Here is a 27,454-nt window from a genome sequence, read left to right on the forward strand (position 1 = left end):
GTTATGCCGGCATTACAGAGGAGGAAACTGAGGCTGATGGAACTTAGTGTATTAGAATCTGGGGTGGGCCTGGCCCCATCCAGCTGCCAAGAAGGGGGGGGGGGCGGGACGCATTGCGCGTGCGCTGGTCCACACTCGGACTACATTTCCCAGAAGGCTGCTCGTCGTGACCGGAAACAGACTTTCTGGAACTAGAGTTTGGTAGTGGCTCCGCCCCACGGAAGTTCCCGTCGCTTCTGGGCCTGCGCCCGGGCACGCATGCGCACTTTGATTGTGGGCGGTGCTGGGCCAGGCCTGTGGATTGTCTGCAGTGAGCGGGGGCGGGGGAGCCGTGAGGGGCAGCGGGTGAGTGTGTCACTGCAGGTATTTGTGTCAGAGAGTGTGTGGGAGAGGCCGAATGTAGTTGTGTCAGAGGGGTTGGGGTGAATCCAGGGCAGGGGTGGGAACCCCGCGGTCCGGAGGCCCCCTATGGCCCTCCAGGTCCTCGAGTGCGGCGCTTTGAGGGGATCATTTTGTCGGGCGAAGTTCGGAGCCCATCAGAGGGCCGCACTTGAGGACCTAGAGGGTCTCCAGGCCGCGGGTCCCCCTCCATCCGGGGCCTTGGTGCCCTGCCGACCCCGCGTGTGCCCCGACCTTCTCGGACCCCGTCTCTTCTAAACCGTTTCCGGGGCGTCTCATCAGCCCCGATGCCGGCCTCCAGCCGCCCCTCGGACCCGTTTCATTTCTCGCTTTTTCATCCCCTTCGGCCCCCTCCGCTGACAACCTTGACCGACCCCCGATTTCTGCGCGGCGGCCCCCGAGATCCCCCCGGAAGCTCCGCACTGGGGCGCCTGTTCCGGGGTTTCCCTCGGGCCGTGGCCGTGGCCGCAGGGTTCTCCGTGCCTGCGCTGGCCCCTCGGGCCTGATCTCCGGGCTCCGGGCCGTTGTCTCGGAAGCTTCCTGGACGCGGGGTACGCGGGGTGCCCGGGCCCCCCTCGGCCATGGCTTGCGGGTTCCCGCGTTGCTCCCCGTGAGCCGGTTTCCTTAGGGACACGTCGCTTTTTCTTCCGCTTTCCTCCTCCCCAGCCTGTGGCCTCACTTTTCCCGTGCCTTTTCGGTCCGTCCGCATTTTCAGGGGGTGCTGCGTGGGTAAGGCTCTGTATCTTTTGTGTTGAGCAGTTCAGGGCCTTTGCAGTTCCTTTTTTTCACCACAGCTCTCGTTTCTTTTCAGTTTCTTCTCTAACAGTCTTAATTTATAGAAAAAGAACCCCCCCCCTTTTTTTTAACTGTTGCTTCATCTCTTTCAGAAATTCTCGTTGGATCGGTGCGCAGGCTTCATTTATCTTTGAGGCCTCGCTTGTAGATGTCAAGGAGTCTTTCTCGCCTTCTGGGTCTGGGTCTCGGTGGCCCCCCTCCCCATGACGGCTCTTTTTTTGTTTGCGCGTTCTTCCAGCCTCTGTCCTGATTTCGGACCGGATGGGGGGGCTGGCCGGGCCGCCCTTGTGAAGGGAGAGGCCGGGGTCATCCTGTTGATGGTTTCCTGACGTATTGAGCTGTTGTATTCCAGGCTTCAGACCTGCCGTTTTTCACTGCTCCCGCGGCGAGCCAGATTGCTGCCCCCCCCCCCCCTCCAAGCTCTGCCGGTTCCTGATGTTCGGGTCTCAGTAACTGCCCCTGTCAGGCAGCAGGGAGGGACAGGACTTCGGGCTCCCCTTTGGTCTGGGATTTTTGCCCCGGGCCAGAAACTGCAGGTGTGTCCCTGCTCTGTCGCTGGCTTCTGAACTGGGGCTCCTTACAGATTCTTACCCAGGGATACCCCCAGTGTGTTTGAGTCCCGTCCAGAGTCCGCCCTGGATTTGCGTCCTTGACCTGGGTAGCGGAGAATAAGGCCGCCTGTGCAGTCTGTGCCTTTACCTGGCCGCTGGAGTGTTCCACCAGACCCTGTCCCGTCTTCCTCTGACCCTGTGGGCTGGAACCGTGGCTCCTGTGATTTGTTTTTGGATTCCATGTGGGGCCCGTCCTACATCCGGGGGAGAGTTGGCCATACAGAATTTGCTGTGCCTCCGTCCTGTTGCTGCCCTTAGTCCGGGATGTGTGAGGTGTTCAGGAGGACCAGCACCCTTGATGGGAGGGCTGCTGTGCCTTTGCGGTCCACCTGTCATCGGTCTCTCCCCTGTGGCTCCAAGAAGCTGTGGCAGGCGCAGGGTCCACACCCCAGTAAACCCTTGCAGTAGACAAGTTAAACCAGGCCTCAAACCCACCAGTGAGGTGGGGGGCGGGGATGTCTACCCCAAGCGTGTGAAGATGCCCCCTGATGGAAGGGGAAGATGAGAACAACAGCTCTGCGGGGAGTCGAGGCAGCCGCTTGGTCGGGCACCGAAGGCTCCAAGGTCATCTGCTGCATCCTGGGCCACGTTCAGTTGGCCTGACTTTTGTCCTGCCCCTGGACTTCAGTGATTCTGGAAGTAAGAGTGAAGCTGATGACGTGGCACCACTCTGCCCCACTGAAATCCAGTTCATTGCAAGTCATCCCCCATGATGTCATTGGTCCTCTTTGAAACCTAAGGACAAGAAGCCCTCAGTCCACACACGCATTTAACTCACCACATCCCAGGCTGAACTTAGCCCCTGCCCCCAATCCCTCCTCCCTTCCACACTTCTCTTTTAGTCTTTTTAAAAAATTTTATTTATTTTTAGTTTATAGCATTCAGGTCCACCAGCTCTTGAGTCTCCTCCCCCCTCCCCAAGATAGTGTGCAATCTGATATAGGCTCTGCATGTATATTCACATTAAACATTGTCACATTAGTCATGTTACAAGAATTATAACCTATGGAATGAATCACGAGAAAGAAGAAACAAACGAAAAGAGACAGGCAGACTTCCCTTTTACTGCTTTTACAACCATCCTCCAGGTCACCGGAGCTTGAAGCCTTGGGGGGCTTCTCTCTCCTCCTCTCCAGTCTGTTGCCACATCCTGTAGGCTCTCCCCACGTAGCATCCATTAAAGCTTGCCCTTCTCCTCTCTGCCATGGTTGAGGCCCCCATCACCTCGAGCTGGGACTAGTTCAGCAGCCTCCTCTGTTTGCTTCTAAAGCCCCTTCTAGTCTGGCCACTTCCTCCCTGGCCCTCCCATCTTGGGCTCTGGCATCCTTGCTCTTCCTGGCCACCTCTTGACTGGACACTCACTGGCTGTCCCTTATGCCTGAAATTCTCTCCCTTCTCATCCCAACTTCCTGGCTTCCTCTGGTCCACCTTCTGTCTTTGCCAGGCCTTATTCCCAGAGTGCTTTGCCTCTGAGATTATCCCCACATTAACTCTTGTCCATGGTTCTTTGTATGCTGTCTCCTCCATTAGGTGTGAGCACCCTGTGGGCACGTCTGTCTTTTGCCTTTCTTTGTATCCCCTTAGCTCAAGCCTGGGCACACAGTAGGTGTTTAATAAGTGTTTGTTACCGTAACAACTTTAGCTAAAAATTTTAGTTTTAAATTTTAATGGTGTAGTCAACTTCACTTTGAGCAGCTAGGTGGCACAGTGGGGGCAGAGGTTGGTGTCAGGAAGACTTATCTTCCTGAGTTCAAATCCAGCCTCCGATTCCACCAGCCCCGTGACCCGGGCAGATAATTTAACGCTGGTTGCCTCAGTCCCTCGTCTGAAGGAGAGGGCAGACAGTCCTGTATCTGTGCCACTAAGTCAGACGCGGCTCCCAGCTGCTGAGCGCAGCGCCAGTGCTTTGACAAGAGCAGTGAGATCGGGGCGTGTGAGGAACTGAGGCCAACAAGTCTAATGACTGGCCCAGGGTCACACAGCTAGGAGGTAGCGGCCTGATTTCAGAGTGGACTCCTCTCCCTGCTCCACTGGGCCACCTAGCGGCCGAAGGCAATAAAGCACGAGGCTAAAAAGGAGACCAAACTACTGGATTTCCTGAATGTCCGATGAATATACAGAGATGAAGTTTTGGTGAAGTGTTGTTTTTTTTACCTAGTATACATAGGATTTGTTTATGTTATAATAATTTTCTATAAAATCTCAAAATCGGGTTAAAACTTTTTCATATAAAATTGATTTACTAAGTTGTGAATAAATTTTAAATCATGTTTTCCCCCCTGCTTTGAAATCTGTCTGATAATATGAAGAGACAGAAGGGCTCATTTTACAAGCATCTGTAATACCTGCCCTGGGACCAAGGGGTCCTGACTTCCTGGCCCTAGCTCTTCCAGAGGATCCATTTGTCTTCCAGGGAGAGAATGTGCCTTAGGGAAGAATAACATGATAGAAGGAAAGGTCCCCAAGGCTGTCCAAATGAGCCCAGGCTGGAGGAAAGGTGTGTTGGTAAGCAAAATGGGCTCCTTGGCACTTAGTTCAACAAGTGCTCTTGGATAGTTTGGCTTTTGTTGTCTTTGAGTAATTGATTGAGGCTTACTAGGTGCTAAGCCCCAGGCCCAAACCCCTATTAGGTGTAAAACCTTAGTGGGTGTGGATTGGCAACTAAGGTGGGGCCCAAGGTGGGGCTAACTCCAGGGAGGGCCTAGTTTACATGTCTCGGAGAGCAGAGGCTTTTAGACCACCGTGGGTTTAAGTCTGCCTCTGTGACGATTCTAGGTCAGGTGGGTGAGTCGCATGTGTGACTCACCCCTGACACTGAAAAAGATATAAAAACCAGGGGTTGGCTGTTTGTTCTTTGGAGCTCATTCCCGCAGCAGTGGTGGCAATCCATGTGACTCTGGGCCAGCCCTTGTTCTGAGCTCCCGGGCTGAACCTAGATGTTGGTAACTATGAATCTGTATTGGGTCTGTCTGTTGATATTTGTGATTTGTTTGTACTTTGTTCTGAAGTTCAGGGTGCTGGATTTTTTCCCTGAACTAAGTGAATATTTGTATGCTGAATTAAAGTAAGCTCGTCAACCCCTTTACCTTGATTTCCTTAGTTAAGCAGATCAAAAGAACCTGTGCTGTTGGCAGCTTTCTGGATGCTGGCTGTGGGTGGAGCTTACACCCTGACAGAAGCTGCTAGCTGGATTGTGGAAACAAGAGGGTTAAACTGAGGTGGGTGAGACTGGAGTCCAGACTGCAGGGAGGACAGAGACATCTGCCTGGTGGGGGAGGGGAATGGTTGGGAGAGTCAGGAGGGAGGGTCTGGGTGTCCTAGTATGGAAGAAGATGAGTGCTGGTGGGAGGGGGGAGAGCTGGAAGAAGACCACAACATTGTGCTCAGAAGGAGGAGGATCTGAATCCCAGAGCAGGGGGAAGGAATGAGGGAGATTGTTGCAAGGGGACTCTGCCAGATGACCAGCTGGGTGGGTGGAGGCCCGGGTGGAATTTGAGCCCTTGGATGAAGCTTGGAGGCTTGGGAAGGGTCGAGAGAGAAAAGGAGTTAATGCAGTGGCCAAGGTATTCCCTGTGATGGAGGGCAGGGCTTGGGGAGGAGAGGGAGGCAGGGTCTGAGGTCCTGGCTCTGGGAGCCTTTGGAAGAAAGGGAAGCTCCAGGGGTCTCTGCAGGGCAGGGCAGGGGCTCTGGGACTGGGAGGACCCCCCCCCCCCAGATTGGGCTGGCTGGAAGCAGGAGCCAGTGGATCTGAGAACAGCTTGCCTTCTGTCCTTAGAGCTGAAATCACTCTGCCTTCCCTTGGAGCTGAGATCATTGTTCCCACCAGAAGCCAGCTCTGTGCCTGCAGCTCCCAGGTGGGTCTGAGCCAGGAAGCTATGCAGCCCTTGGCTTCTGGCTGCCCTTCCCTTTGCGTTTCAGCCTCCCCAGATAACCTCATACTGAATGTCCTCCAGGGCTGCCAGGAGCCTTCCTCCTTCCCAAGGCTGTCTGACTGGCTCCCAGTCACGTCAGTCTCCCCATCCCATCTTCAAACATCCTGGAGTTTCATCCCCAGCTTTACCATTGGGTCACACTTGCCCCACATTCCAGCCTACCCCATAGGGACACAGGACTAATATGTTTTTCCTCCCCATCAGGACCCAGGTATCCTATCTCCTTGCCCACAGGATCTACCTAGGACCAAGGCACCAAAGCCCCTGCCTGGCATCCCTCACCTGGACTCCTGTGGGACCTCACCCTCTGTAAATCCCTGTAGGCCAGCCTCCTGCCCAGGAAGAGAAAGGAACGACCTCTGCCCCCCTGGGATCCTTCAGCCTCCCCAGCTCAGCCTGCAGAGGACCAAGGCCTGGCCCAGGCAGGGAGCCTGGAGCCAGAGGGAATGGCCCCTGGGAGCTGCAGACCCCCAGCCCAGGTGAGTGCACTCTGTCCTCAGACTTGACCAACATCAGCCAAAGAGGCCATTTCCAGAGACCCAGAGGATTGTCTGTGAGGCTGGTAATACCTCACCTACGGATTGCTTCTGTGCAAAAACAGGCAGGATTTTGGAAAGGTTAGTAACAACACTGCCCTGCTCTCTCCTTCTGGGTTTTGAACTGATTCATTAGCACTTTGGCATCTAGTGCACTAACAGCGCCTCCACCAATGTCCCTTCTTCCTAATCACCACCCTCCCCTATTTGTTCGCCTTTGTGTTCTCTGACTCACAAGGACGACACATCACTCCTTACTTTCTGTTCTTTAGGCATCATATCTTTGCTCTCTTTCTATATGCCTAGCAGCCCCCCTCCAACATTTAACTTTTTCCCCCTCCTCTGTTTCTTGTGGCCAAGTTCTCCCTTGTAGCCACTGAAGGTTCAGGAAAGCCCTTGACCCTGAGTCCTGCCTAGCCAGGCCTGGAGCAGAGCCCTGGAGGCTCCCCCAGCCCTGGTCCTTGGCAGTGCTGTCAGCAGAGCAGAGATTGTCCTCCTGGTGCTGCTCATGTCCTCCTGCCTCAGTCACACACATCTTCCCTGGTCTCTCTGAATCCTTTCCATGTACCTGTTCTTAGGTGAAGTCCACAGGCATTTAGAAAGGGCAGGGACACTGTACTAATATACTGTGGATACAAAGGAAGGAAAAACCAGTCCCTGGCCTCAGGCAGCTCCCAATGTAATGGGGGAGACAACATGTCAGCAGCTTTGTCCAAACTAGCTCTCTGCAGTGTGGATGGTGGGCATCCTGAGAGGGAAGGCTCTACACTGGCCTAGTGTCTGAGGCAGCATCTGGACTCCTTTCTTCCTAACTCCAGACAGCCAGAGAAAATGCTCTGAACTGACAGATGGAGTGTCTTCTTCTGGAGTGGTAAGGAGGTCAGTGTCATTGGGTCACTTTGGAGGTGGCAGGAAATAAAGCTTTCAGAAGAGTGGAATACCAGGTGATGTCTAGGTCATGGTGGGATTAGAATGCAGGAGAATTTGTACTTGATACTGGAGGTGATAGGGAGCCATTGGAGGTTATTGGTAGAGGAGTCACAGGATCAGGCCTGTGATTTAGAAAAATTCCTTTGTTGACCAAATGGGGGATGCATTGGAGTTGGGAGAGTCTTGAGGCCAGCTGACCAGCAGCAGGCCATAGCAACAGTCCAAGGGTGATCGCATGAGAGCCAGTACCCAGGTGGTTGCAGTATCAGAAGAGAGAAGGGGGTGCATTTGAGAGGTGTTGCAAGGTACAGTTCACAGGTGTGAAAGGCAGGTGGGAGCAGAGCTAGGTCAGTTTGGATGGCTTTGGTTGGGAAAGGACAGTAAGGAGGGAGGGCTGAAATGGGAGTGGTTGGGTGGTTGATAGGCATTCACCATTTATTAAGCACCTACTGTGTGCTATGCCCAGTGCTGAGGACTGGGAAATGAAATAAAAAAAGTGAAAGACTGTCCCTTCCCTCAAGGAGCTTATAATCTAGTAGGGGGAGACAACATACAAAAGGAAGCTGAAAAGTCTAGGGGATGAGAGAAGGTCCCAGACACTGGGGCCCTGTGGGGAAGCCAGTCTGATTAAGTCCCAAAGTGGTGTAGCCATGTCAGAAATGAGATGGGCCAGCTGGGCTTTCTTCTTAAGTGAAAGTTCATGTCCCCACCCCACATTGGTAAAAGATGAGTGTGGGAGGGTGGAGAAGGAAGGATTTGGGAAGAGGAGAAAAAGAAGTTTGGATGTTTCTGTTGGGAGTGAGTTAGGGACCCAGTTGTTAATCAGCAAAAGCCTGCCATCCTCCAGTGAGAGCCCCCACTGTGAATAAATGCTGTGAAGTGAAGCAGGGACTGAAGTGACTTCAGTGAAAAGGAGACATACGCAACTTCTTGGGAATCTCCAAAAGTGGGAAAAGGCCTGTAAATTCCCTAATTGTTCAGCAGATAAATAATATAAAGGAAGTTAAATTGAAATATGGATTCCAAATAAAGTACAAATCTTCTTTTAAAGAATATATCAAAATGATGAAAATGTAAGAAGAATTTTATCCACATGATAGAGAAGGAGCCAAAATAATAGAAACTCTCTAAAGGTGAGTCAGGTCACTACATAATGGAAATGGAACAAAATGAGATGGAAGACCATGGATGCCTAGGACATTGTCGGACATGTTTTCCACATTTAAAAGGTTGGAAAAATGGATGAGCTATCCCAAATATCAATGTATTTCCAGATCTGGCCAAGCTGTCCTGTGTGTTGTTCATCAGTCCGCTGTGATCCATTTTCTTGACTCTTGTTCTCCCAAATTCCAGAGTTTTAGGGGTCTCTATAACCCCTTTATTTCTCATCAGGAAACTGGCAATGTCTTTGTCATGAATTAGCTCAAATGCAAACCCTGATTAATAAAACATTACCTTTATAATAAATGAAGAAAACCTCCTTTTCCCTTCCTGGTTATCAATTTCTTTATCGCTAAATATCACAGTGAATGAATATATGCCATTAACAAATAAAAGCAGTCATAAAGCAAAGGCAGGAGGTGTCTTGGCCCTGACACGTCATACCTGGAGTGACCTCAAGCCTCCATATAACAACTGATTGCTTTTTTCCCCTGTAGCAAGAATCCGGCTAGCAGCTGCTGTGTGGGTAAAAGACCAACACAAGCCCAACAACAAGAATGCTGCCAGCACAGCTTCTTTTGATCTGCTTTACTAAGGAAAGTGACATTGGGGGTTAACAATCTTATTTCAATCCAACATACAAATATCATCCACTTAGTTAAGGAGGAAAAGTCAGCACCCTGAACTTCAGGGCAAATACAAACAAATTAGAAACATTCACAATATAAACAGACGAAGTCACAATTCGTAGTTACTGGGAAAGCATTAACGTGGGTTTACAAGCCAGGGGCTCTTAACAATGGCTGCTCAGAGTCTCCACATGAACACTCCTCCATGAGTGAGAGCCCCAGGGAAGATGCCAACCTCTTGAGTTTATATATTCTGTTCAGGGTCAAAGGGCGTCACACATGCAACCCACCCATGTGACCTAAAAGTGTCACAAACCTGGGACAAACTATACAAACCAGGCTTTCCCTTGAGGCAAGGAGGTCATCAAAGACTCCTAATTTAATCAAAGAAACAAAGGCCAGACTCATTAAGGGCACTTGATTAAATAAGTGCTAAAAGAGAAAACAGTAAAAAAAAAAAAAAATTAATTAATACTACATCTACTTGACTGGCAAAAGTCTCACTTCACTCCAGAAAGTGATCAGTATTTCTCTTAAGAATCCTTTTCATGTTTTCATCTGGACAAGACTTCATTTCAGCCCCTCAGAAAGTTGGACTAGATCAATTCTAAAGTGTCTCTCGGCTCTAAGTCCTGTGGCTTTTGATGGTTTAGGAGTTGGTGACATTCCAGGATGTGGCTGTGGACTTCACCCCAGAGGAGTGGGGCATCTTGGACCCTTCTCAGAAAGAGCTGTACAAGGAGGTCATGGTGGAGAATGCCCAGAACCTGCTGTCCCTGGGTAAGGACACTTCCCCTGGAGCTATGAATTGACCATCAAAGGAACTGCCTTCCTGGTCTCCCTAGTGTTCAGGGTTTGGAGCATTTATCAGTGATTGAAAGGCCAAAGTGTAGCTCTCTTGTGTCCAAGAGACAGGGTCCTCCTGCTGCCTGGTTTCCTGTAAAAGATCTTAGCAGTGTGTAATAGGGAGCTGAGGGTTTCCTTTCTTGCCCCTGAAGGTTACTGGTTCTAGGCAGCCTGAGGTCAAAGATCAAGCCAGTGTTGAAGAATCTCAGACTTGGAAGTGAAGTGAGAGGTTGTACCTAGGCTGACCTCTCCCTGAACATGGATTAGGTCTGCCTAATCTCTACTGAGGCAGCTTTTCCTTGGAGAGGGGCAGTGAAGGGAAGCCCCTTCCTCCCAAAGCAACCTCTTCCCCTTTGGGTTGGGTCTGGTCTTTGGAAGGTTCTTCTTGTTGACAAACATAAATTTGGGCCTCACAGCTCCTGGCCTTACCATCAGATGCCTGGTATTGCAAAGGTGTCCTTGGGTTTCTTTCCTAAATCCTCAGAATTCCAGCACAAATGATGGGAAGAGAAAGGAAGGAAACATAAGCATTTATGTATACCTACTATGTGCCAGCATTGTGCCAAAAATGATTTTAATTTGATCGTCATAACAAGCCTGTGACTTAGATGCTATTATCATCTCCATTTCAGAGTTGAGGAAACTGAGGCAAGCAGAGGTTAAGTGATTTGCCTGGGGCACTGAGCTAATAAGTGATTGAGACCATATTGGAACTCAGGACAGTCTCTCAGCACTGCACTGCCAGCTGCTTCTTCTAGATAATGGAATCTGTGGGTTCAGCCCTCCTTCTATGAAGGAAGTGGAGAAAATAGGATTTTCTGCTTCCAAATCAGCTTCCACATGATCTCCTTTCCATCTCTCACCAAAGCTCCCAACAGTAAATATCATAGAAAAAGTTATTGAGGCATCCTGGGAACCCTCCTGTGACCCTCCTTTCATGCCTCCTTTCCCTAAAGAGAGCTAAGTTACCAGTGTCTCTCTATCCTCTTCCCTTCCTTATTCCCATGCCCAGGAATTCCAGCTTCCAGAAAAGTTTTGATCTCCCATTTTGCACGACGGGAAGCACCATGGACGCTGGAGCAAGAAGACCCCAGAATCTCCTATTCAGGTGAGTGAGGGGAAAGCAGGTGTGTGAGGGCTGTCATCAGAAGGGGTAGCTACAAGTCATAGTGAATGGAGTGCTAGACTTGGTGTATTAGGAGGGCAGAATTTATAATTTCAAAGAGGATCATATATATGTCTGAAAGGTTCGGAACTGCTGGGTATAAGTAATTCTCAAAGTAGGAGGCAGAAGAATCAAAGCCTATATTTAGGCTCCACAGTAACCAACCCACAAACCAGCATCCCCATTTTGATATTTTGATCAAAAGCTTCCAGGCCCAATAAGTCCGCCTCACAAGAGTAACCAGGAGGCCGCAGAGAAGCGTGATGGTATAAAGCAAAATCATATACATGCTTCCCCTCTATGGTAAAAAGATTACCCACTGGCCTCAAGTCCTTGTTCAGCACTCCTTAATCCTCACGTAGGTCAGCTCTGCTACTGGCAGCTCCTGCTTCAGTTTCAGCTGTAGCTGTAGCTGTAGCAGCCTCTGGCTCCAACAGAAGCTGTTTTTAACCATCCAGCTTCTGCGGGAGTGTAAGGTATGCGGGGAAAGCACAGGTTCTTTCAATCTGCTTAAGCAAAGGAAGCAAGGTGAAGGGGCCAACAAGCTTACTCCAATCCAACATACAAACAGCATTCAGTTCAGGGGAAAAAGCCAAACTATTCAAGGGCACTTGTTGACTAAGTGCTAAGGAGCCCATTTTTAGTTACCAACACAATCAGCAAGGCAGTAATCGTAATATAGATGATAATTGTCAAAATGCCTATGTGGTTCTGCATCACAAAATATATGAGACTCTCCACATAGAAGATAGAAGAAGTAAACCAAAGAATTCAATACACAATACCAGAGCATGAAGCCTCTCCATCCCCAAACCATCTACCCCCCATCTGGGGCCTTCCCAAAAACTTACAGCACAGCTATCGCAGGTCAGCTCTCTTTCCTTCAGTTCTGTCATAACTGCTCTCTCAGTATTTCCTGTGACACAATTTCCTCTTCCTCTCAGGAAGCTCCTCCCATCACTTGTGAATTAGGCTTCCTATGATGTAAGCAGGTCACATGGGCTATTAATGGGTGGGAAAGATCTTCAAATCTGAATTGCTATTACAGGAGCTCACAGACAGCAAGGACAGAACCATGTAAAACATGCTATATACAGGTTAATTTGGAGCTGGTCAAGGGAGGGAAGGCATTTAGATTAAGGAAGGTTGGAAAAGCCTTATTGTGGAGGGTGGGCTTGAGCTGGGGCTTCAGAGAAGCCAGGGGGAGCACTCCAGGCATGAGAGGCAGCCAGGGAAAGCCCATGGAGACTGGGGATAGTTTGTCCTGTTCAAGACATAGAAAGGAGGCCTTTGGTACTGGATTATATTATATGTGGAGGGGGAGTGAGATGAAAGAAGACTGGAAAGGGAGGAGAGGGGCAGGTGAGGAAGGCCCCTAAGAGCCCAGCAGAAGACTTTACATGTCATCCTGGTGCTAGGGAGCCACTGCAGTTTATTGAGGAGGCAGTGATGTGGTCAGATGTGAGCTTTAGGAAGGTGAATTTGACAGCTGGGTAGAACATTGACTGGTCCAGGGAGAGACTTGAGAGAGTGAGAACAAACAGAGGTAATTGGAGCCTGAACCTAGAAGGTGGCAGTATTGGGAGAAAAGGGGGGAATGTATGTGAGAGATGTTACCAAGGTGGCATAAATAGGACTTTCCAAAAGGTTGAAGTAGGAGGCGGGGTGATGTTATGAGCGTGAGAGACGGTGAGCAGTGGGTGACCTCTCCTTTAGGAGTCTGGACAATTGGGGGGAGTAGGTTTCCATAACTACCAGTGCTCCTCCCCCATCTAATTCCTCTGTGTCAGTTCTTCCTCTCACATATCATTTGTATAAGATAATTACTCTTTTTAGCTGTTCCTAAATGGTTTTACTTTTTAAAGTCATGTCATACTCAGGGCTACCCCAGTCTTTCTTATGAACTACCCAATTACTAATAACAATCTTAGACATGTGTTTTACATACATAAATTTAAACAGGCTGTCCTTATTGAGTCCCTTGTAATTTGTCTTTGGTATGTACCTTATATTTCTCTTGGTTCTGTTGTGCCGGAAAAAGCGAGCGAGACCCAGATATAAATTTAGATGTGGATTTATTGAAGCGTGTGACTGTTTGGAGTAATTACTCAAATCGAACAGCCCCGAATAAAGGAAGAGAAAGAGTATTTAAAGGGAAAGAACACAGTTAAATATCCGTGGAGATGGGGACACAAACAGTGGGGTTCGTGGAGATGGGAGTAAAAACAGTGGGGGGAGCTAAGGCAAGATGGAGAAACTGGAGAGGGGAGCAAGGCATAACATTCCCCACTTTCTTTTCAAAGTGTCAATTCTTGGACACATTCTCAGGGGATCTGTCACAACAATCAGGGGGACTGGAATTTGCAAATCAGTAATGGAGATCCCTAATCAATAGTAGTTTAACAGAGTTTATGTGGGACTTAACAAATTGCAGAAAACGATTAATGAGGCAGGGGCCCACAACCAGAGCTATAATGAAGAGGAGGAGGGGGCCAGCCAGGGGCGTCACCAGGGTAGTGAGCCAAGGGGATCTATGAAACAGGGACTGGTGCCAGTTCTCAGAGTTTTCCAGCTCCTTCTGTCTATTGGCAATATTTTGGCGTACCAACCTCAGGCTTTCCTGCACCACCCCAGAGTTGTTAGCGTAGAAACAACAAGCCTCTCCCAGGGCCACACATAGGCCACCCTGCTTGAGAAAAAGGTCAAGGCCTCTGTGGTTCTGGAGGGCCACCTCCACCAACAAATCCACTTGTTTTTCTAGGACTGAGATGGACCGCTCTATGTGGGAGAGGTCAGTGTTTACCTGTGCACTTAAGGCCTAATAGTTGAGATCCCCTTTGACTAGGGCTGCCATTCCAGTGCCGGCGGAGCCCACAAGCCCCAGGCCCACTAAGATGGGGATGAGGAGTGGTATTGCTCGCCTTTGACGGTAACTTGGTTGCCATTTGGGGGAAAAATAGTGCCAGCCTTCCTCACCCAGGAGGAGGGAAACCCCGGGGAATTATGGCCACCAAGATGCACAGGGGGCCCTCTGGGTGCTGTTGGTGTCTGAGGAACACAGTAGCAGAGACACACTGGGTAAGACCATTGTGATGTACCCACCAGGCTCCTGGAGGGGCCGGGAAGTAGTCTGAGCTGGAGGCCTGAATCTCCTGAGTTTGTTTGCAAATGGAGCCATACTGAGAACTGGATAAAGTGGTGTTAGATGATGTAAGGCAAAAGCCTGTTCCCTGCACATCCCCAAGGGTGAGCTGTGGTTGGTTCCACTCACAGTTCTCCATGTTGGAGGTAGGGGTGATGGAGGCATTTGGTGTCACCACTACATAGTAAGGAGGCTGGGGCTTAACACAGATCCAACAATTTTTGCCCAGTATGTGGGTAGAGCTGTTAAGTGTCTTATGAACAGCCGATAAAAGGGCAAGCAAGGAAACCTGATAGGTATGGGGTTCCTGAGTAACAGGTGTTGGGGCAGGGATGGCTAGGTTCCCTAATGGGGCAGGGATGGCCAGGTCCCCTATTGGGCCAATGGGATGGGGACCTGGTAAAGGCTTCTTGGTCACAGTCAGGGTCACCGTCTCTCCCACATGCGGAAACCCCATGGGCACCCAAGGGATAATAATGAGTCCCAGTACCTGAGAGACTGGGCCTCTCCAGGCTGGGTCCAAAGGGTTTAGGACAATAAGATCGAGTTTGGGGTGCCAGGGGTCAGACTTGATTATACGGATACAGAGTAATGGGTCCGAGGGTTGTCAGATGCTGCCCAGTGGGACACACAGGGAGTCACTAAGGTCAGTTGAGGGGAGGTTGTAGGCCGTGACACAAGGGCAGGCACATGTGGTTGAGCATCCTGAAGTAGAACAGAGCAGGTAGCCTGCGTCTGCTGGTGGGGCCTCAAACGGACTTGGCTGGGAAAAAGGGTATTGAGGGGGAGATGTATGTCTTCGTGACTTTGGAAAGTCCAGGAATGTTTGTTCCCTGTAGTGATTACCCAAGTAGAGCTTAGTTTTGGGGCATGGGGATTGCAAGGGACCATGGAAGGGCTTAATAGAAAGATTAAGAAGGACATCAGAACAGTCTTAGCTTTAGGGGGTCGTCGAGGGGCTCTGCCTTCCATTGTGCAGATGTAGCTGCTTGCACATGGCTGTGGTGGAGCCAGACAGGAATGGAGTTAACCTTGAATGCAGATGGGGTGGTGAGGATGACAGTGTAAGGGTCCTTCCACTTAGACTCGAGACCAGAGGCTGTATGTTTTTGGATTAGGACAGAGTCCCCAGGCTGGAAGCGGTGGAGGTGGTCAGAAGTTGGAGTAGGCAGGGCTTCCCGGACAGATTTATGAAGCTGAGACTGGGTATGTTGCAGACCCTGTAGGAACTTAATGAGGGAAGCGTTAATAGGAGGGGGCTGCCCAAAAAGAATTTCAGAGGGGGTTCAAACCTAGTTTATTAGGGGTGCATCGGCTGCAGAGCAGGGTCAGAGGGATTAGAGTGACCCAGTTCTCCTGGGTTTCCAGGACAAGTTTAGATAGATCTTTAAGGGTGCAGTTTGCTCATTCAACCTGACCAGAGCTGTGGGGCCGTGGGCACACCTTAAGATACTTTGGCAAGAAAGCTAGGGCCGTTATCTGAGCTTGGGGGGGGCCGAACTGGGGGATCAATTCATTCAAGAGTTTCTTTATAACCACTGGGGCTGTCTCTTTCTTCAGCAAAGACCAAAGGACATTTAAAACCTGCTGCTGGTGGTTTGACTTCAGTAAAATCCATTTCCCAATGTTTCTCTGGTTGCGCTTCCCTGGCAGCCCCACCCCCAGTGGAGCTGTCACTGCCTGTTTTACACTCACTTGGGCGCAGGACCGCATCTGGTGACTGTGCTGGTAAGGATGTTGTCTAGGTGAGGGATGTAATATCTGTCCCTGAGTAGCTCCCCCCCAGGGCTGTAATCTGATGGAGTCTTCCACCCAGTCCCTCCCCAAGACCTCAGGAACAAAAGTTTGGCCGTCTCCCAAAACTCACCACCCGGACTCCTTCTTCCCCCCCCTTTTTTCTTTTGTCTGCGAAGGAATCATCCAGGGGTGAATAGGAGGAAGGAGGGGTGGCAGAGGGGAGGGGGTCTGAAACAAGAAGAAAGGGGGCAGCTTCTGAGAGGTGTGCTGCTTGGGCAGCGGCTTCAGCTGTGCAGTTGCCAATTGCTTCAGGGGAGTCGCCAAGTTGATGGCCCAGGCAGAACTTGAGAGGGGAGCCAAATAGAGTCCAGGAGGGCGAGGATCTCCCCCCTGCCTCCGACTGTCCTGCCGGAAGATGTGAGGGGGCCCCGTTCTTTGTAAATAGACAGAAAAATTGTCAGAGTCAGGAAGGAGTGTGGCAGGGTTAAGGGCTGAAGACTTAGAAAGGGTAGGGCAGTGGCTGATCTGCCACAAAAAGATGAAAGGGCTTAGTGATGTTAGGGAGAGCAAATGCAGGGGAAGAGGTGAGGGACCTTTTTTAGGGAGTCAAGGGAGTTTTGTTCCTCTGGGGTCCAGACTAGAGCGCCAGACCCAGCAGTAGAAGAGTAAAGGGGTTTGGCAAGGTCAGCAAACCCAAGGATCCAGCAGTTCACAGACCTGCTTCTTGGTCATAGGAAAAGGAATGTTTAGGACGGCCTGGATACGAGCTTAGGAGAGAGAGAGAGAGATTTCCAGCCTCAAGGCAGTGCCCAAGGTAGGAAACAGAGGTGCAACAAATCTGCGCGGTAGCTGAGGGAATTTAAAAGAGACAGGAGAGAGTGAGTAGCTTGAAAGCAACCGTTCTCAGTGGATGTAGCTAACAAGAGATCTTTAACATACTGAATGACAGAGTGAGAAGGGTTATATTCCCAGAAAGGCAAGAGATTCCGGTGGAGGGCTTCATCAAAGAGGGTGGGGGAATTTTTGAAACCCTGAGTTCAGGTCAGCCGGCCAGAGAAGCCCGAAGAAAGGTTGACTCAGGTAAAAGCGAAAAGGAGCTGACTTGCAGGAGCCAAAGGAATGGAGAGGAAAGCATCCTTAAGGTGCAAGATGGTGTACACAGTGTGGGTGGGTGGCAAGAGGCTGAGGAGGGTGTAAGGATGGCACTGGCTGAAAGTCAGAAGTTCCAGGCTTTCTAACAGGAAGCAGAGGGGTGTTCCAGGGGGACCGGCATGGGACAAGGATGCCAGCCTCCTTGAGGCGGGAAATATGGAGAGCTACTGAGGAAAGAGAACGAATCTATCTGGAGGCTAGAAAAGTAGTTTTGGGTCCTGGGGGAGGACCACTGGAGGAGAGAAAAGCAAAGAGCTATGGGCTGTGGGCTTCAGAAAACATGGGATACTGATGAATAGAAACTGGAGAGGCTGTGGCTAGAAGCCAGGAAGATTAGATTTGGCCAAAACCCTAAGGACCAGGAAAAAAAAGGCGGTCCAGGTGGGGGCTGGCAGAAGCTGACTCAGTCGGCTCATGAAGGAGGAACTCAGCATAAGAAGGGCAGGTGGAGGTGGGGCAACAGGAGGGGAGGTTGGGGCTAGGTCCAGGGAGGCTGACTCACAGGGTATCACAATTTGACAATAATAACATTTTATGACAATACCTTTTCTTTTTAAAGCTTTTACCTGGACCTAACAATCAAATTTTAATTTTTAAAAGAATATCCTAAAAGCCAATTATTAAAAATTAGTCCTACTGACTTTAAAAGCCAGGTTCAGGGGTCAGCTAGTTTCTGACTCCACTGTTCTCTTTTCTTTCAGTAAAAACTTCCACTTCCAGGCTTTTCCCAACTTACTGTACAAATAGGGATCCCAGTACTGCTGTTACAAAACCTGGAGGTTTAGAACTTCTTAAATTGAACTTCTTTAAAAGACATGGTCCTATGAAATGACTTAACAGTTTCCTAATCCATTCATTATTTTAACAGTCCAATTGTCAATCTAACAGCACTTAGAGAAATTGTTTGTCTAACAACACAGATGAACCAAACAGTTGTTACCTAGCAACATGAACTTAATTTTAGAAATACAACAATAAACAGATGTCATGTATTTAAACCTTTAAAATCATAATTAATTAATTACCAATCTGGCTGGTTGTATTTTCGCATTCATGTTATCTATCACCATTAAAATAAATTTCACATCTGAGGAAATTCACATATGAAGCAATTCTATTTAACTTGAACGTTTGTTTTTGCCAATCAATATACTAAATAATTTTACAATTAAGAATACTATTACAATTTGGAATCACCTGCTATAACCAGGTCAGTTTAAAGTGACATAATGATGAATATTCATATTAAATTTAATAGAATCTACTCACAGATCTAGTCCAAAGGGTGGGTAGACATAATCCTTTTCCATCTCTCTATAACTTCCATCTATTGGGTTTTTTAACTCAGGCTATCAAGCCTTTTACTCTAAGCTGCTTGCTCAAGATTTTACTCTCAGATTTGCTCAAGATTTTTAATTTACTAATCTTCCACTTTTTATCACAGTCTCTCTTTTCCTTTTCCCATAAACTTTAGTGACAAGCAGTAAAATGAACTCTAATTTATCTTAAGCATTAAATTAGGAATGACACATTTTCACTTTTCACTTCTTTACTAGTTCGTCCCATTACACAAAAACTTTCTCCTTTATGTAGGCAGAAAAAGGGTTAAAATACCTCTCTAGCTGTTTCCCTTTTGATCTTTAGAGAGAGAGTTAACCCTTCCTTATCTTGAAATTTTTAGTGCAGAGAAGTTCAGAGGAACTTCTCCCATGTACCTTTAAGTTTTTCTCCTGAGCGCATTCTGCTCAGATAACTCTGCCTTTTGAGCAGAAGTTATGCCAGAGCCCTGAGAACTCGGTCTTAACACTTCTCAGGCTTTCTGTTCTCACATACCCTGTTTTCTCAGGTCTTCAACATAAATCAATCTCCTCCCCCTCCCCCATAACTTGACTTTAACTTATGGGTATTTCTCCTTACAGTGTTAAACTTTAACCAGACTATGGATACATAGCCTGCTCTGCTCCCTCCTCAGGAATGCCAGTGTGATAGGGAGGGGCAAGGGTAGAGTTTGCTGCCTGCTGCTGCTGCAGCAGCTGACAGGCTCCCCTCACTCACGGACACAAACACATACAGGCACAAATGGACAGACAAAAAAACACAAAACATAGAACAGAAAGACACCCCAGGACAGATACCAGAAACCAGAACAGGCAGAGGCTGGACCATCTCCAGCTTGCCTGGGAGATTGGTACTTTTTTCAGAAGGTGGGCCTGTCAGACTAATTAGGTCAGTCTCCCAGCATTACTGACAGCTAAAGGCACGTTTGGCCCTGAATCTCCACCAGAACCAGAAGGGAATTCCCACCAGAAAACAGAAACCTGACTCAACTTACCCTCTGCGGCTCTGGAATGTCTCAGAGATGGATTCCCCTAGAGGTTTTGGGTTTTTTTTTTTCTTGATCCACAAAAGTCTGAATAGAGGGCAGGTCGGGGGGAGGGGTGGGGTGGGTTAGTTCTTCTCCCTCTTGAGCTCCAGGGGATCTGAAACGTCTGGCCTAAAAGCCAATTATTAATGTTTCAGAGGCCAGAGCCGGCCTTAGAGGTCGGGACTAGGAGGCGCCCACTACCCGAGGACGAGACCCCACGAGACCCCACCTGGCCCAGGTCTTGGGGTGGGGGGGTGCCACAGACCACCCCCAGATCTTGCTGGGGCCTCCAGAAATGTTGTGCCGAAAAAAGCAAGCGAGACTCGGATATAAATTTAGATGTGGATTTATTGAAGTGCACAACTGTTCAGAGTAATTACTCAAATCAAACAGCCCCGAATAAAGGAAGAGAAAGAGTATTTAAAGGGAAAGAACACAATTAGATTTCCGTGAAGAAGGGAACACAAACAGTGGGGTCCGTGGAGATGGGAGTAAAAACAATGGGGTGAGCTGGGGCAAGATGGAGAAACTGGAGTGGGGGGCAAGGCATAACAGTTCTTGTATGTCAAATCTTCTATTAAGTTCAGGTTTTTAAATTTTTTTTAATAAAGTCCTGAAAGTTCATTTTTTTTTTTCATTCAGAATTATGCTTAGCTTTGCAGGGTATATTTTTGGCTGGAGGCCCAGTTTGCTCTTTGATATGTGGAGTTCCTAGACCTGCAGTCTTTTAGTGTTGCCTGTTAGTTGTCGCTGCTAGGTCTTGTGTGATTCTAATTGTGGCACTAACTACCATTTAAAAATGTTTTTTGTTGTTGTTAGTCAATATTTTTCCTTGACCTGGGAGTTTGGAATTTGGCTATAATATTCCTGCAGGTTTTCCTCATAGGATCTCTTTCAGGTGCTGATTTATGGACTTTTTCTATTTTTTTACTTTCCCCTCTTGTTCTATTGCTTCAGGACAATTTTCTTTAATTATTTCTTGTATTATTGTGTCAATATTATTGTTTTGATCATAGCTTTAAGGTAGTTCGATTATTCTTATGCTTTCTCTTCTTGATCTGTTCTCCAGGTCAGCTGTTTTTCTTTTTCTTTTTAAATTAATTTATCTATTTTTAGTTTACAGTATTCAGTTCCACAAGTTTTTGAGTTCCAGATTTTCTCCCCTTCCCTCTCTTCCCCCTTCCCCACCTAAGACTGCATGCAATCTGATGTAGGTTCTACATATACCTTCACATAAAACATATTTTCACATTAGTCGTATTGTAAAGAAGAATTGTAACCAATGGAATGAGCCACAAGAAAGGAGAAATGAAACAAAACAAAACAAAAAGAGAGCAAATACTTTGCTTCAATCTGTATTCAGACACTGTAATTCTTTATCTGGATGTGGATAACTTTTTCAAACATGAGGCTTTTGGAGTTGTCTTAGAACCTTGCATTGCTGAGAGAAACCAAGTCTATCAAAGTTAGCCATCAGAGATATAATATGTCTGTAATTGTGTACAATGTTCTCCTGGTTCTGCTCCCCTCACTTAGCATCAGTTCATGTAAGTCTTTCCAGGTTATTCTGAAGTCCATTTGTTCATTTCTTATAGCACAATAGTATTCCATTACATTCATATAGCACAACTTGTTCAGCCATTTTCCAAATGATGGGCATCCCCTTGATTTCCAATTCTTGACCACCACAAAAAGAGCTACTATAAATATTTTTGTATATATGAGTCCTTTTCCCATTTGTATGATCTCTTTGGGATGCAACCCTGGAAGTGGTATTGCTGGATCAAAGGGTATGCACATGTTTATAGCCCTTTGGGCATAGTTCCAAATTGCACTCCAGAATGATTGGATCAGTTTACAACTCCACTAACAATGCATTAGTGTTCCAGTTTTCCCGTATCTTCTCCAGCATTTATAATTTTCCTGTTTTGTTATGTTAGCCAATCTGACAGGTGGGATGTGGTACCTAAGAGTTGTTTTGATTTGCATTTCTCTAATCGATAGTGATTTAGAGCATTTTTTCATATGATTACAGATATCTTTAATTTCTTCTTCTGAAAACTGCCTGTTCATATCCTTTGACGATTTATCAATTGGGGAATGGCTTGTATTCTTATAAATTTGACTTAGTTCTCTGTAAGGTGTTTTTCTTATGAAATGTTTCATATTCTCTTCTATTTGTTTATTCTTTATATTTTGTTTTATTATTTCTTGATCTCTTGTAACTTGCTGGCTTCCTCTTGCCCAGTTCTGATTTTCAAGGAGTCATTTTCTTGAGATTCTGGATCTCCTTTTCTATTTGGTTGATATTCTTTTCATAGTCTTCTTGTTTATCTTGGATTGTTCTTATTTTTTTTTAAATTTTTCCTAAGTGTCTCTCATTTGATTTTCAAAGTCTTTTTTAAAGTTCTTCTCTTAATTCTTTTTGGGCAGGTGACCATTTGATTTTACTCTTTGGGGGAGAAGAGGGTTTCTTTACTTCAGTATCCTCCTCTGAAGATGAACCCCTGGCTTGTGTATTCCCATAATAACTCTAAGGTTTGATTCTTTCTCCTTTGCCTGTGCATTTTAAAAAATTTGTTGTAGCTTAGTTTCCGTAACCACCTCTAGTCCTGGGACCTGGGGGATGGTGTCTCTGGCCTCAGATCCCCCTTCAATTCTTCCCCTGGCCTGGAACCAAAATCAAGACCTCCAGCTTCCTGTAACTGGCCATAACCAGCAGCATTCCTGCCCCACCCCTTCTGCACTCATAGGCATGTGCTGGTTCCTTCTCACCCCTAGCCATGACTCTGCAGCATAGCTGGGTCTGGCATTCCTTGTCAGCAGTGGTTCCCTCAGTCTTTCCTGGCTCAGATGCCCAACTCCCCTCACTGTTGTGGGGTCAAAAGTTCCTGTGGCTGAGGCTGAAGCAGCCTCCCGACCCAGCTACCCTGGAGCTTGCAACTTATTGTTTAAGTGGACTTATAACCTAGCCTGGAGTTGTTTACTCTTCACAGGGATCAAACCTCATTGTGGGATTTTTCTTCAGATATTCCCTGATTGTCCCTGGAGGACCCCTGTTCTTCCTGTACTCTTGTTTTGCCCTGAGGTGCAAGTTCATCTCTTTTGTGGGGGAAAATCTTGAGAGATTGGAATTTTCTGACCCACTCCACTATCTTCTCAGAATCCTCTCTAGTGCCATTTTCGAATGATTGATTCTGCCAATTTAAGTTTGAAAACTCTTCTGTTTCCCTAGGGAAATAGATTACAAATCTGTTACTTTGTGTCAATGGATGGAATGGGATATATTCATGTATACATATATGTGTCCATAAATAAATAAATATGTTTCTTTGTTTCCTTCAGATGGAGAGACCAGGCTTGAAATCAGGAAGATTGCTTCAGAGCTGAGCATTTCCATGAAAGAATCACAACAGGCAAGATTCATGAGTGATGGCCACTGTGGCTTCCATTTGACAGATATCTGTAAGTCTAATACCAAGATCAAGAAGAAACAAAAGAATCACTGTGAATTTGATAAACCTGGAAAGAATTTCAGACAAAGTTCAGTCCTAATTCACTGTAAGAAAAAGACCTTAGAGAATGGTTGTTCACAAGGTCATAAATATACAGAAAGCTTTACTGGACAAGTAGGGCTTGTTGCGTCTCATAGGAAGCCTCTAGAAGTGCAAACCCATCAATGTAATGAATGTGAGATGACCTTCAGCTTGAATTCAGAGCTCATTAGACATCAGAAAAGTCATTGCAGAGAAATGCTTTACACATGTAATGAAGGTAAGAAGGCCTTCACTCATAATTCAAAGCTCATTGACCATCAGAAAATTCAAAGTGGAAATAAACATTATGGATGTAGTGAATGTGGAAAATCCTTTAAGCAATGGTTATCACTTATTCACCATCAAAAATTTCATACTAGTGAAAAGCTACATAAACGTATGCACTGTGGACAGGCCTTCAGGCAACATTCATCACTTACTTCCCATCAGAGAATTCATACTAGAAAGAAATCTCATGACTGTCATGAATGTGGTAAAATTTTCAGTGAAAACTCCTCTTGTATTGTACACCAGAGAAGCCATACTGGAGAGAAACCTTATCCTTGTAATCAGTGTGGAAAGACTTTCAGACAGAGGTCCAGTCTTGCTGAACATCAAAGAATTCACACTAGAGAGAAACCTTACAAATGTAATCAGTGTGGAAAGACTTACAGCTACAACTCCAGTCTTGCTAAACATCAGAAAATCCATAATGGAGAGAAACCTTATGAATGTCATCAGTGTGGAAAGACTTTCAGATATCGTTCTGGTCTTGCTGAACATCAGAGAATCCACACTGGAGAGAAACCTTACAAATGTAATCAGTGTGGATTCTCTTTCAGATGCAAGTCTAAACTTGATCAACATCAGAGAATCCACACTGGGGAGAAACCTTATGAATGTAATCAATGTGGAAAGACTTTCACACAGAGTTCTAGTCTTGCTGAACATAAGAGAATTCACACTGGAGAGAAACCTTACAAGTGTGATCAGTGTGGGAAAACTTTCACAAACACATCCAATCTTGTTGAACATCAGAGGATCCACACTGGAGAGAAACCTTATGAATGTAATCAATGTGGAAAAAGTTTCAGAAGGAGCCCCAGTCTTGTTGAACATCAGAGAATCCACACTGGAGAAAAACCTTATAAATGTAGTCAGTGTGGAAAGACTTTCAGACACCGAGTTAGTCTTGCTAATCATCGGAGAATCCACAGTGGAGAGAAACCTTATGGATGTAATCAATGTGGAAAGACTTTCACCTGCCTTTCTGGTCTTGCTGAACATCAGAGAATCCACACTGGAGAGAAACCTTATGAATGTAATCAGTGTGGAAAGACTTTCAGATACAGTTCTTCTCTTACTCAACATCAGAGAATTCACACTGGAGAAAAACCATATGAATGTAATCAATGTGGAAAGGCTTTCAGAGTCAACTCCAAACTTGTTATCCATCAAAGAATCCACACTGGAGAGAAACCTCATGAATGTAATCAGTGTGGTAAAAGCTTCCGACAGCTGTCATCCCTTATTTCCCATAGAAGAATTCATAATCGATAGAAATCTTATTACTGTCATGAAAGGAAAAGCATTCAAATGGCATGTAAAGCTTGTTGGACATCAGAAAATTCATTCTGGCCCCAAAGTCAATTTGGACTCAATGTGGGAAAACTTTTAGTCAGAGATCATCTTACTTTATATCAGAGGATTCATAGTGGAGCTAAACCTTAGGCATAAGCTGAATGGGCACATGCCTTTTAATGGAAGATGGAGGTGCCTAGACATCAGAACATTCACACTAGAAAGAAGGGTCATAAAAGCAATGATCTGTGGGAAAGCCTTGAAGAGGAGCTTGAACTTGACTATACATTGGAGGAATTATGCTGGAGACCTTTTGCTTCAGCACACTCTTAGACATCCCACATTTCATGCTGTGCATAAACCCCTTTACATGTAATGATTTTTCTCTCTGAAATACTATTGTTTTTCAGTTCTCAATAGTATTCCATAACATTCATATCCCATAACCCTGTCAGCCATTCCTCAGTTGATTAATACTCACCTGTTTCCTGTTTTTTATTGCCACAAAAAAATTCTAGTATAAATATTTTGGCAACCATTAGACATTTATTTATGTAATGATTTCTTTAGTATGTGGCACAATGGAGAGAGTGCTGCCTCTAGAATCAAAAGACCTCAGTTCAAATTCAGTCTCTGACACTTCCTAGCTGTGTGACTATGGGCAAATCATTTAACCTATTACTGCCTCAGATTTCCCCATCTGTTGTAGGATGTGTATACTAATAATACCTTTCTCTCAGTGTTGATGTGAGGATCAAATCTGATAACGTCTTTAAATTGCTTTGCAAGCATTAAATCACTATTTAAGGGCTAGCTATTCTTATCATTCCTTGGGTCATATGTCTCATAGTAGAACCTTTGGCTAAAAGGTATGAACAATTTAGTCTCTTTATAATTGAAATTGCTATTCAAAACAGTGTGGAGTAAGGCAGTATGTTGTAATTATAGGGCACTGAGTTTAGAATCAGGGAGATTTGGGTTCAAATCCTGCCTCAGATGCTCTCTTGTTGTGTGGCTCTAGGCAAAGAACAACTTCTATTTACCTTTATTTACTCATCTCTAATGTACTCATTTCTAAAATGAAGAGATTGGTCCCAGTGACTACAAGCAAGACCTCCAAGAAAAATCCAAATTGGACACAAAGCCCAATAAGAATTCCTGGAAGAGCTCAACAAAGAAATAACAAAAAGCAAAATATTTTAAAGTTCCAATAAGAATGTTAGACAAAATTTGGATAAAGAGAAAAATGCAGTGCTTGAAAATTATGATAGAAGAAAAACACCTTAGTAAAAGGCATAAAAAATACTGGGGGAAAATCCTTAAAAATCAGAATTTCCCAAGTGGCAAAGGAGGTTCAAAACTCGACTAAGGAAAATAACCACTTCGATATTAGAATTTGTTAGGTGGAAGGTAATGACTCCGTGAATAATCTAGAAACAGTAGTACAAAATAAAAATTAAAAAGAAGAAAACATGAAATATCTTGTAGGAAAAACCACTGGCCTGGAAAAGAGATCAAGGAGAGGTCAAGAATTATTGTACTACCTAAAAGCCATGATAAAAAACAAAAAAGCATAGACATGATATCTCAAGAGAATATGTAGGAAATCTGCTCTGATATCTTATAACTAGAGGGCCAAATAAAATTTCAAAGAACCCACTGGTGACCTCCTGAAAGAAATCCCAAAATGAAAACTCCCAGGAATATTTTAAACAAAATCCAGAATTTGTAGGTCAAGAAGAAAGTCCTGCAAGTAGCCAGAAAAAAAAGAATTCAAATACAATGCAGCCACAATCAGGATCACCAAGATTTAGCAGACACCACTTTTAAGGACTGGAGAATTTGGAATATGCTATTCCAGAAGGCAAAGGAGGTAGGATTAAAATTTAAGAATGATCAATTCGGCAAAACAGTATAATTGTATGGGTGAAAAATAGATATTTAATAAAACTGAAGAATTTTAAGCACTCTTAAAGAGTTTAGAGCTGAATAGGAAATTTGACATTCAAACAAAATTCAAGAGAAGCAAAGAAAAGGTAAACATGAGTAAGACATCATAAGGGACTTTAAAAGGTTAAACTGTTTACATTCTTGTATGGGGTTATGTAAAAACTAACTAAAAAAAGAACCTAAAACACAACATCACAGCAGGGAGCCAAGCCATTGCAAAACCCTTCCTGCTATCTGCTGGGGCCTTGCCACCAAGAAACACTCAAAGCACAACTAGCACAGGTCTGTTCTCTCCCTCAGTTCTAACTACTCTGAGCATTTCCTGCTCCACACTTTCCTTTTCCTCTTGTTCAGTAAGCTCCTCCCACCACATGTGACTTAGGCTTCCTGTGACATAAGTAGGTCACAGGGCCTATTAATGGATGGGAAAGATCTTCAAATTTAAATTACCATTACATTCAGCCACAAGATCTTTCTTATCTGTTACATAGGTCAATAGGAGTTTTGGGATGACTGATGTCAATAGAACTTTGCAACAGTATAACAGGGATAACAAAAGATAAGCATATAAAACAATATCATCATTCCCCCCTCTAACGAATGGGGCTCAAAATCTTGGGGTAAGGGGTGAAGTTCTCGTCCTCCATAGCTTCTTTCTGCTGGAATTAGATGTAGAGCTGTCCTGCGCCAAGAAGTCAAGAGACCCATTTGAGAGGTCAGTTCTTTAGCTGGCATCCAAAGCTTGGTCGACGCCAGGTCCAGGCATGGCACATCACAGTCATGGACAGGTCCAGGGGTGACACATCACAGTCGCAGACAGGCCCAGGGGTGACATCTGGCTTAAGTGATCAGGGATTTGCAGGTGGATGGTACTAAGCCTGAAGGAAACAAATATAGCAAACAAATTTAACAGACAAAAATGCAAAAAGAAACAAGGAGACAATAACCAGAAGCAGGGTAGATACAGGATCAGCCATGCTTCTGAAG

At 46.1% G+C, this 27,454-nt stretch overlaps 1 protein-coding gene across 4 annotated transcripts; it reads left to right on the forward strand.

Annotated features, from left to right (window-relative positions):
- Nucleotides 1-275: 275 nt before the first annotated feature.
- Nucleotides 276-26,828, forward strand: LOC118839939 (zinc finger protein OZF-like). 4 transcript variants are annotated; one of them, XM_036747444.1, is made up of 7 exons: nucleotides 276-345; nucleotides 4,906-5,023; nucleotides 5,581-5,659; nucleotides 6,061-6,216; nucleotides 9,647-9,773; nucleotides 10,852-10,947; nucleotides 22,746-26,828. In XM_036747444.1, exons 4-7 carry the CDS (start codon nucleotides 6,184-6,186, stop codon nucleotides 24,494-24,496), a joined length of 2,007 nt encoding a protein of 668 aa, XP_036603339.1. In that variant the 5' UTR covers nucleotides 276-345; nucleotides 4,906-5,023; nucleotides 5,581-5,659; nucleotides 6,061-6,183; the 3' UTR covers nucleotides 24,497-26,828. The 4 variants fall into 4 exon arrangements, with proteins under 4 accessions (XP_036603339.1, XP_036603338.1, XP_036603340.1 ...); XM_036747443.1 differs by having other exon boundaries at nucleotides 282-345; nucleotides 5,942-6,216; XM_036747445.1 differs by lacking the exon at nucleotides 276-345 and having other exon boundaries at nucleotides 4,988-5,023; nucleotides 5,972-6,216.
- The last annotated feature ends 626 nt before the right edge of the window (nucleotides 26,829-27,454 follow it).

The sequence above is a fragment of the Trichosurus vulpecula genome, chromosome 2 (assembly GCF_011100635.1).
Source record: "Trichosurus vulpecula isolate mTriVul1 chromosome 2, mTriVul1.pri, whole genome shotgun sequence".
Classification (NCBI taxonomy): domain Eukaryota; kingdom Metazoa; phylum Chordata; class Mammalia; order Diprotodontia; family Phalangeridae; genus Trichosurus; species Trichosurus vulpecula.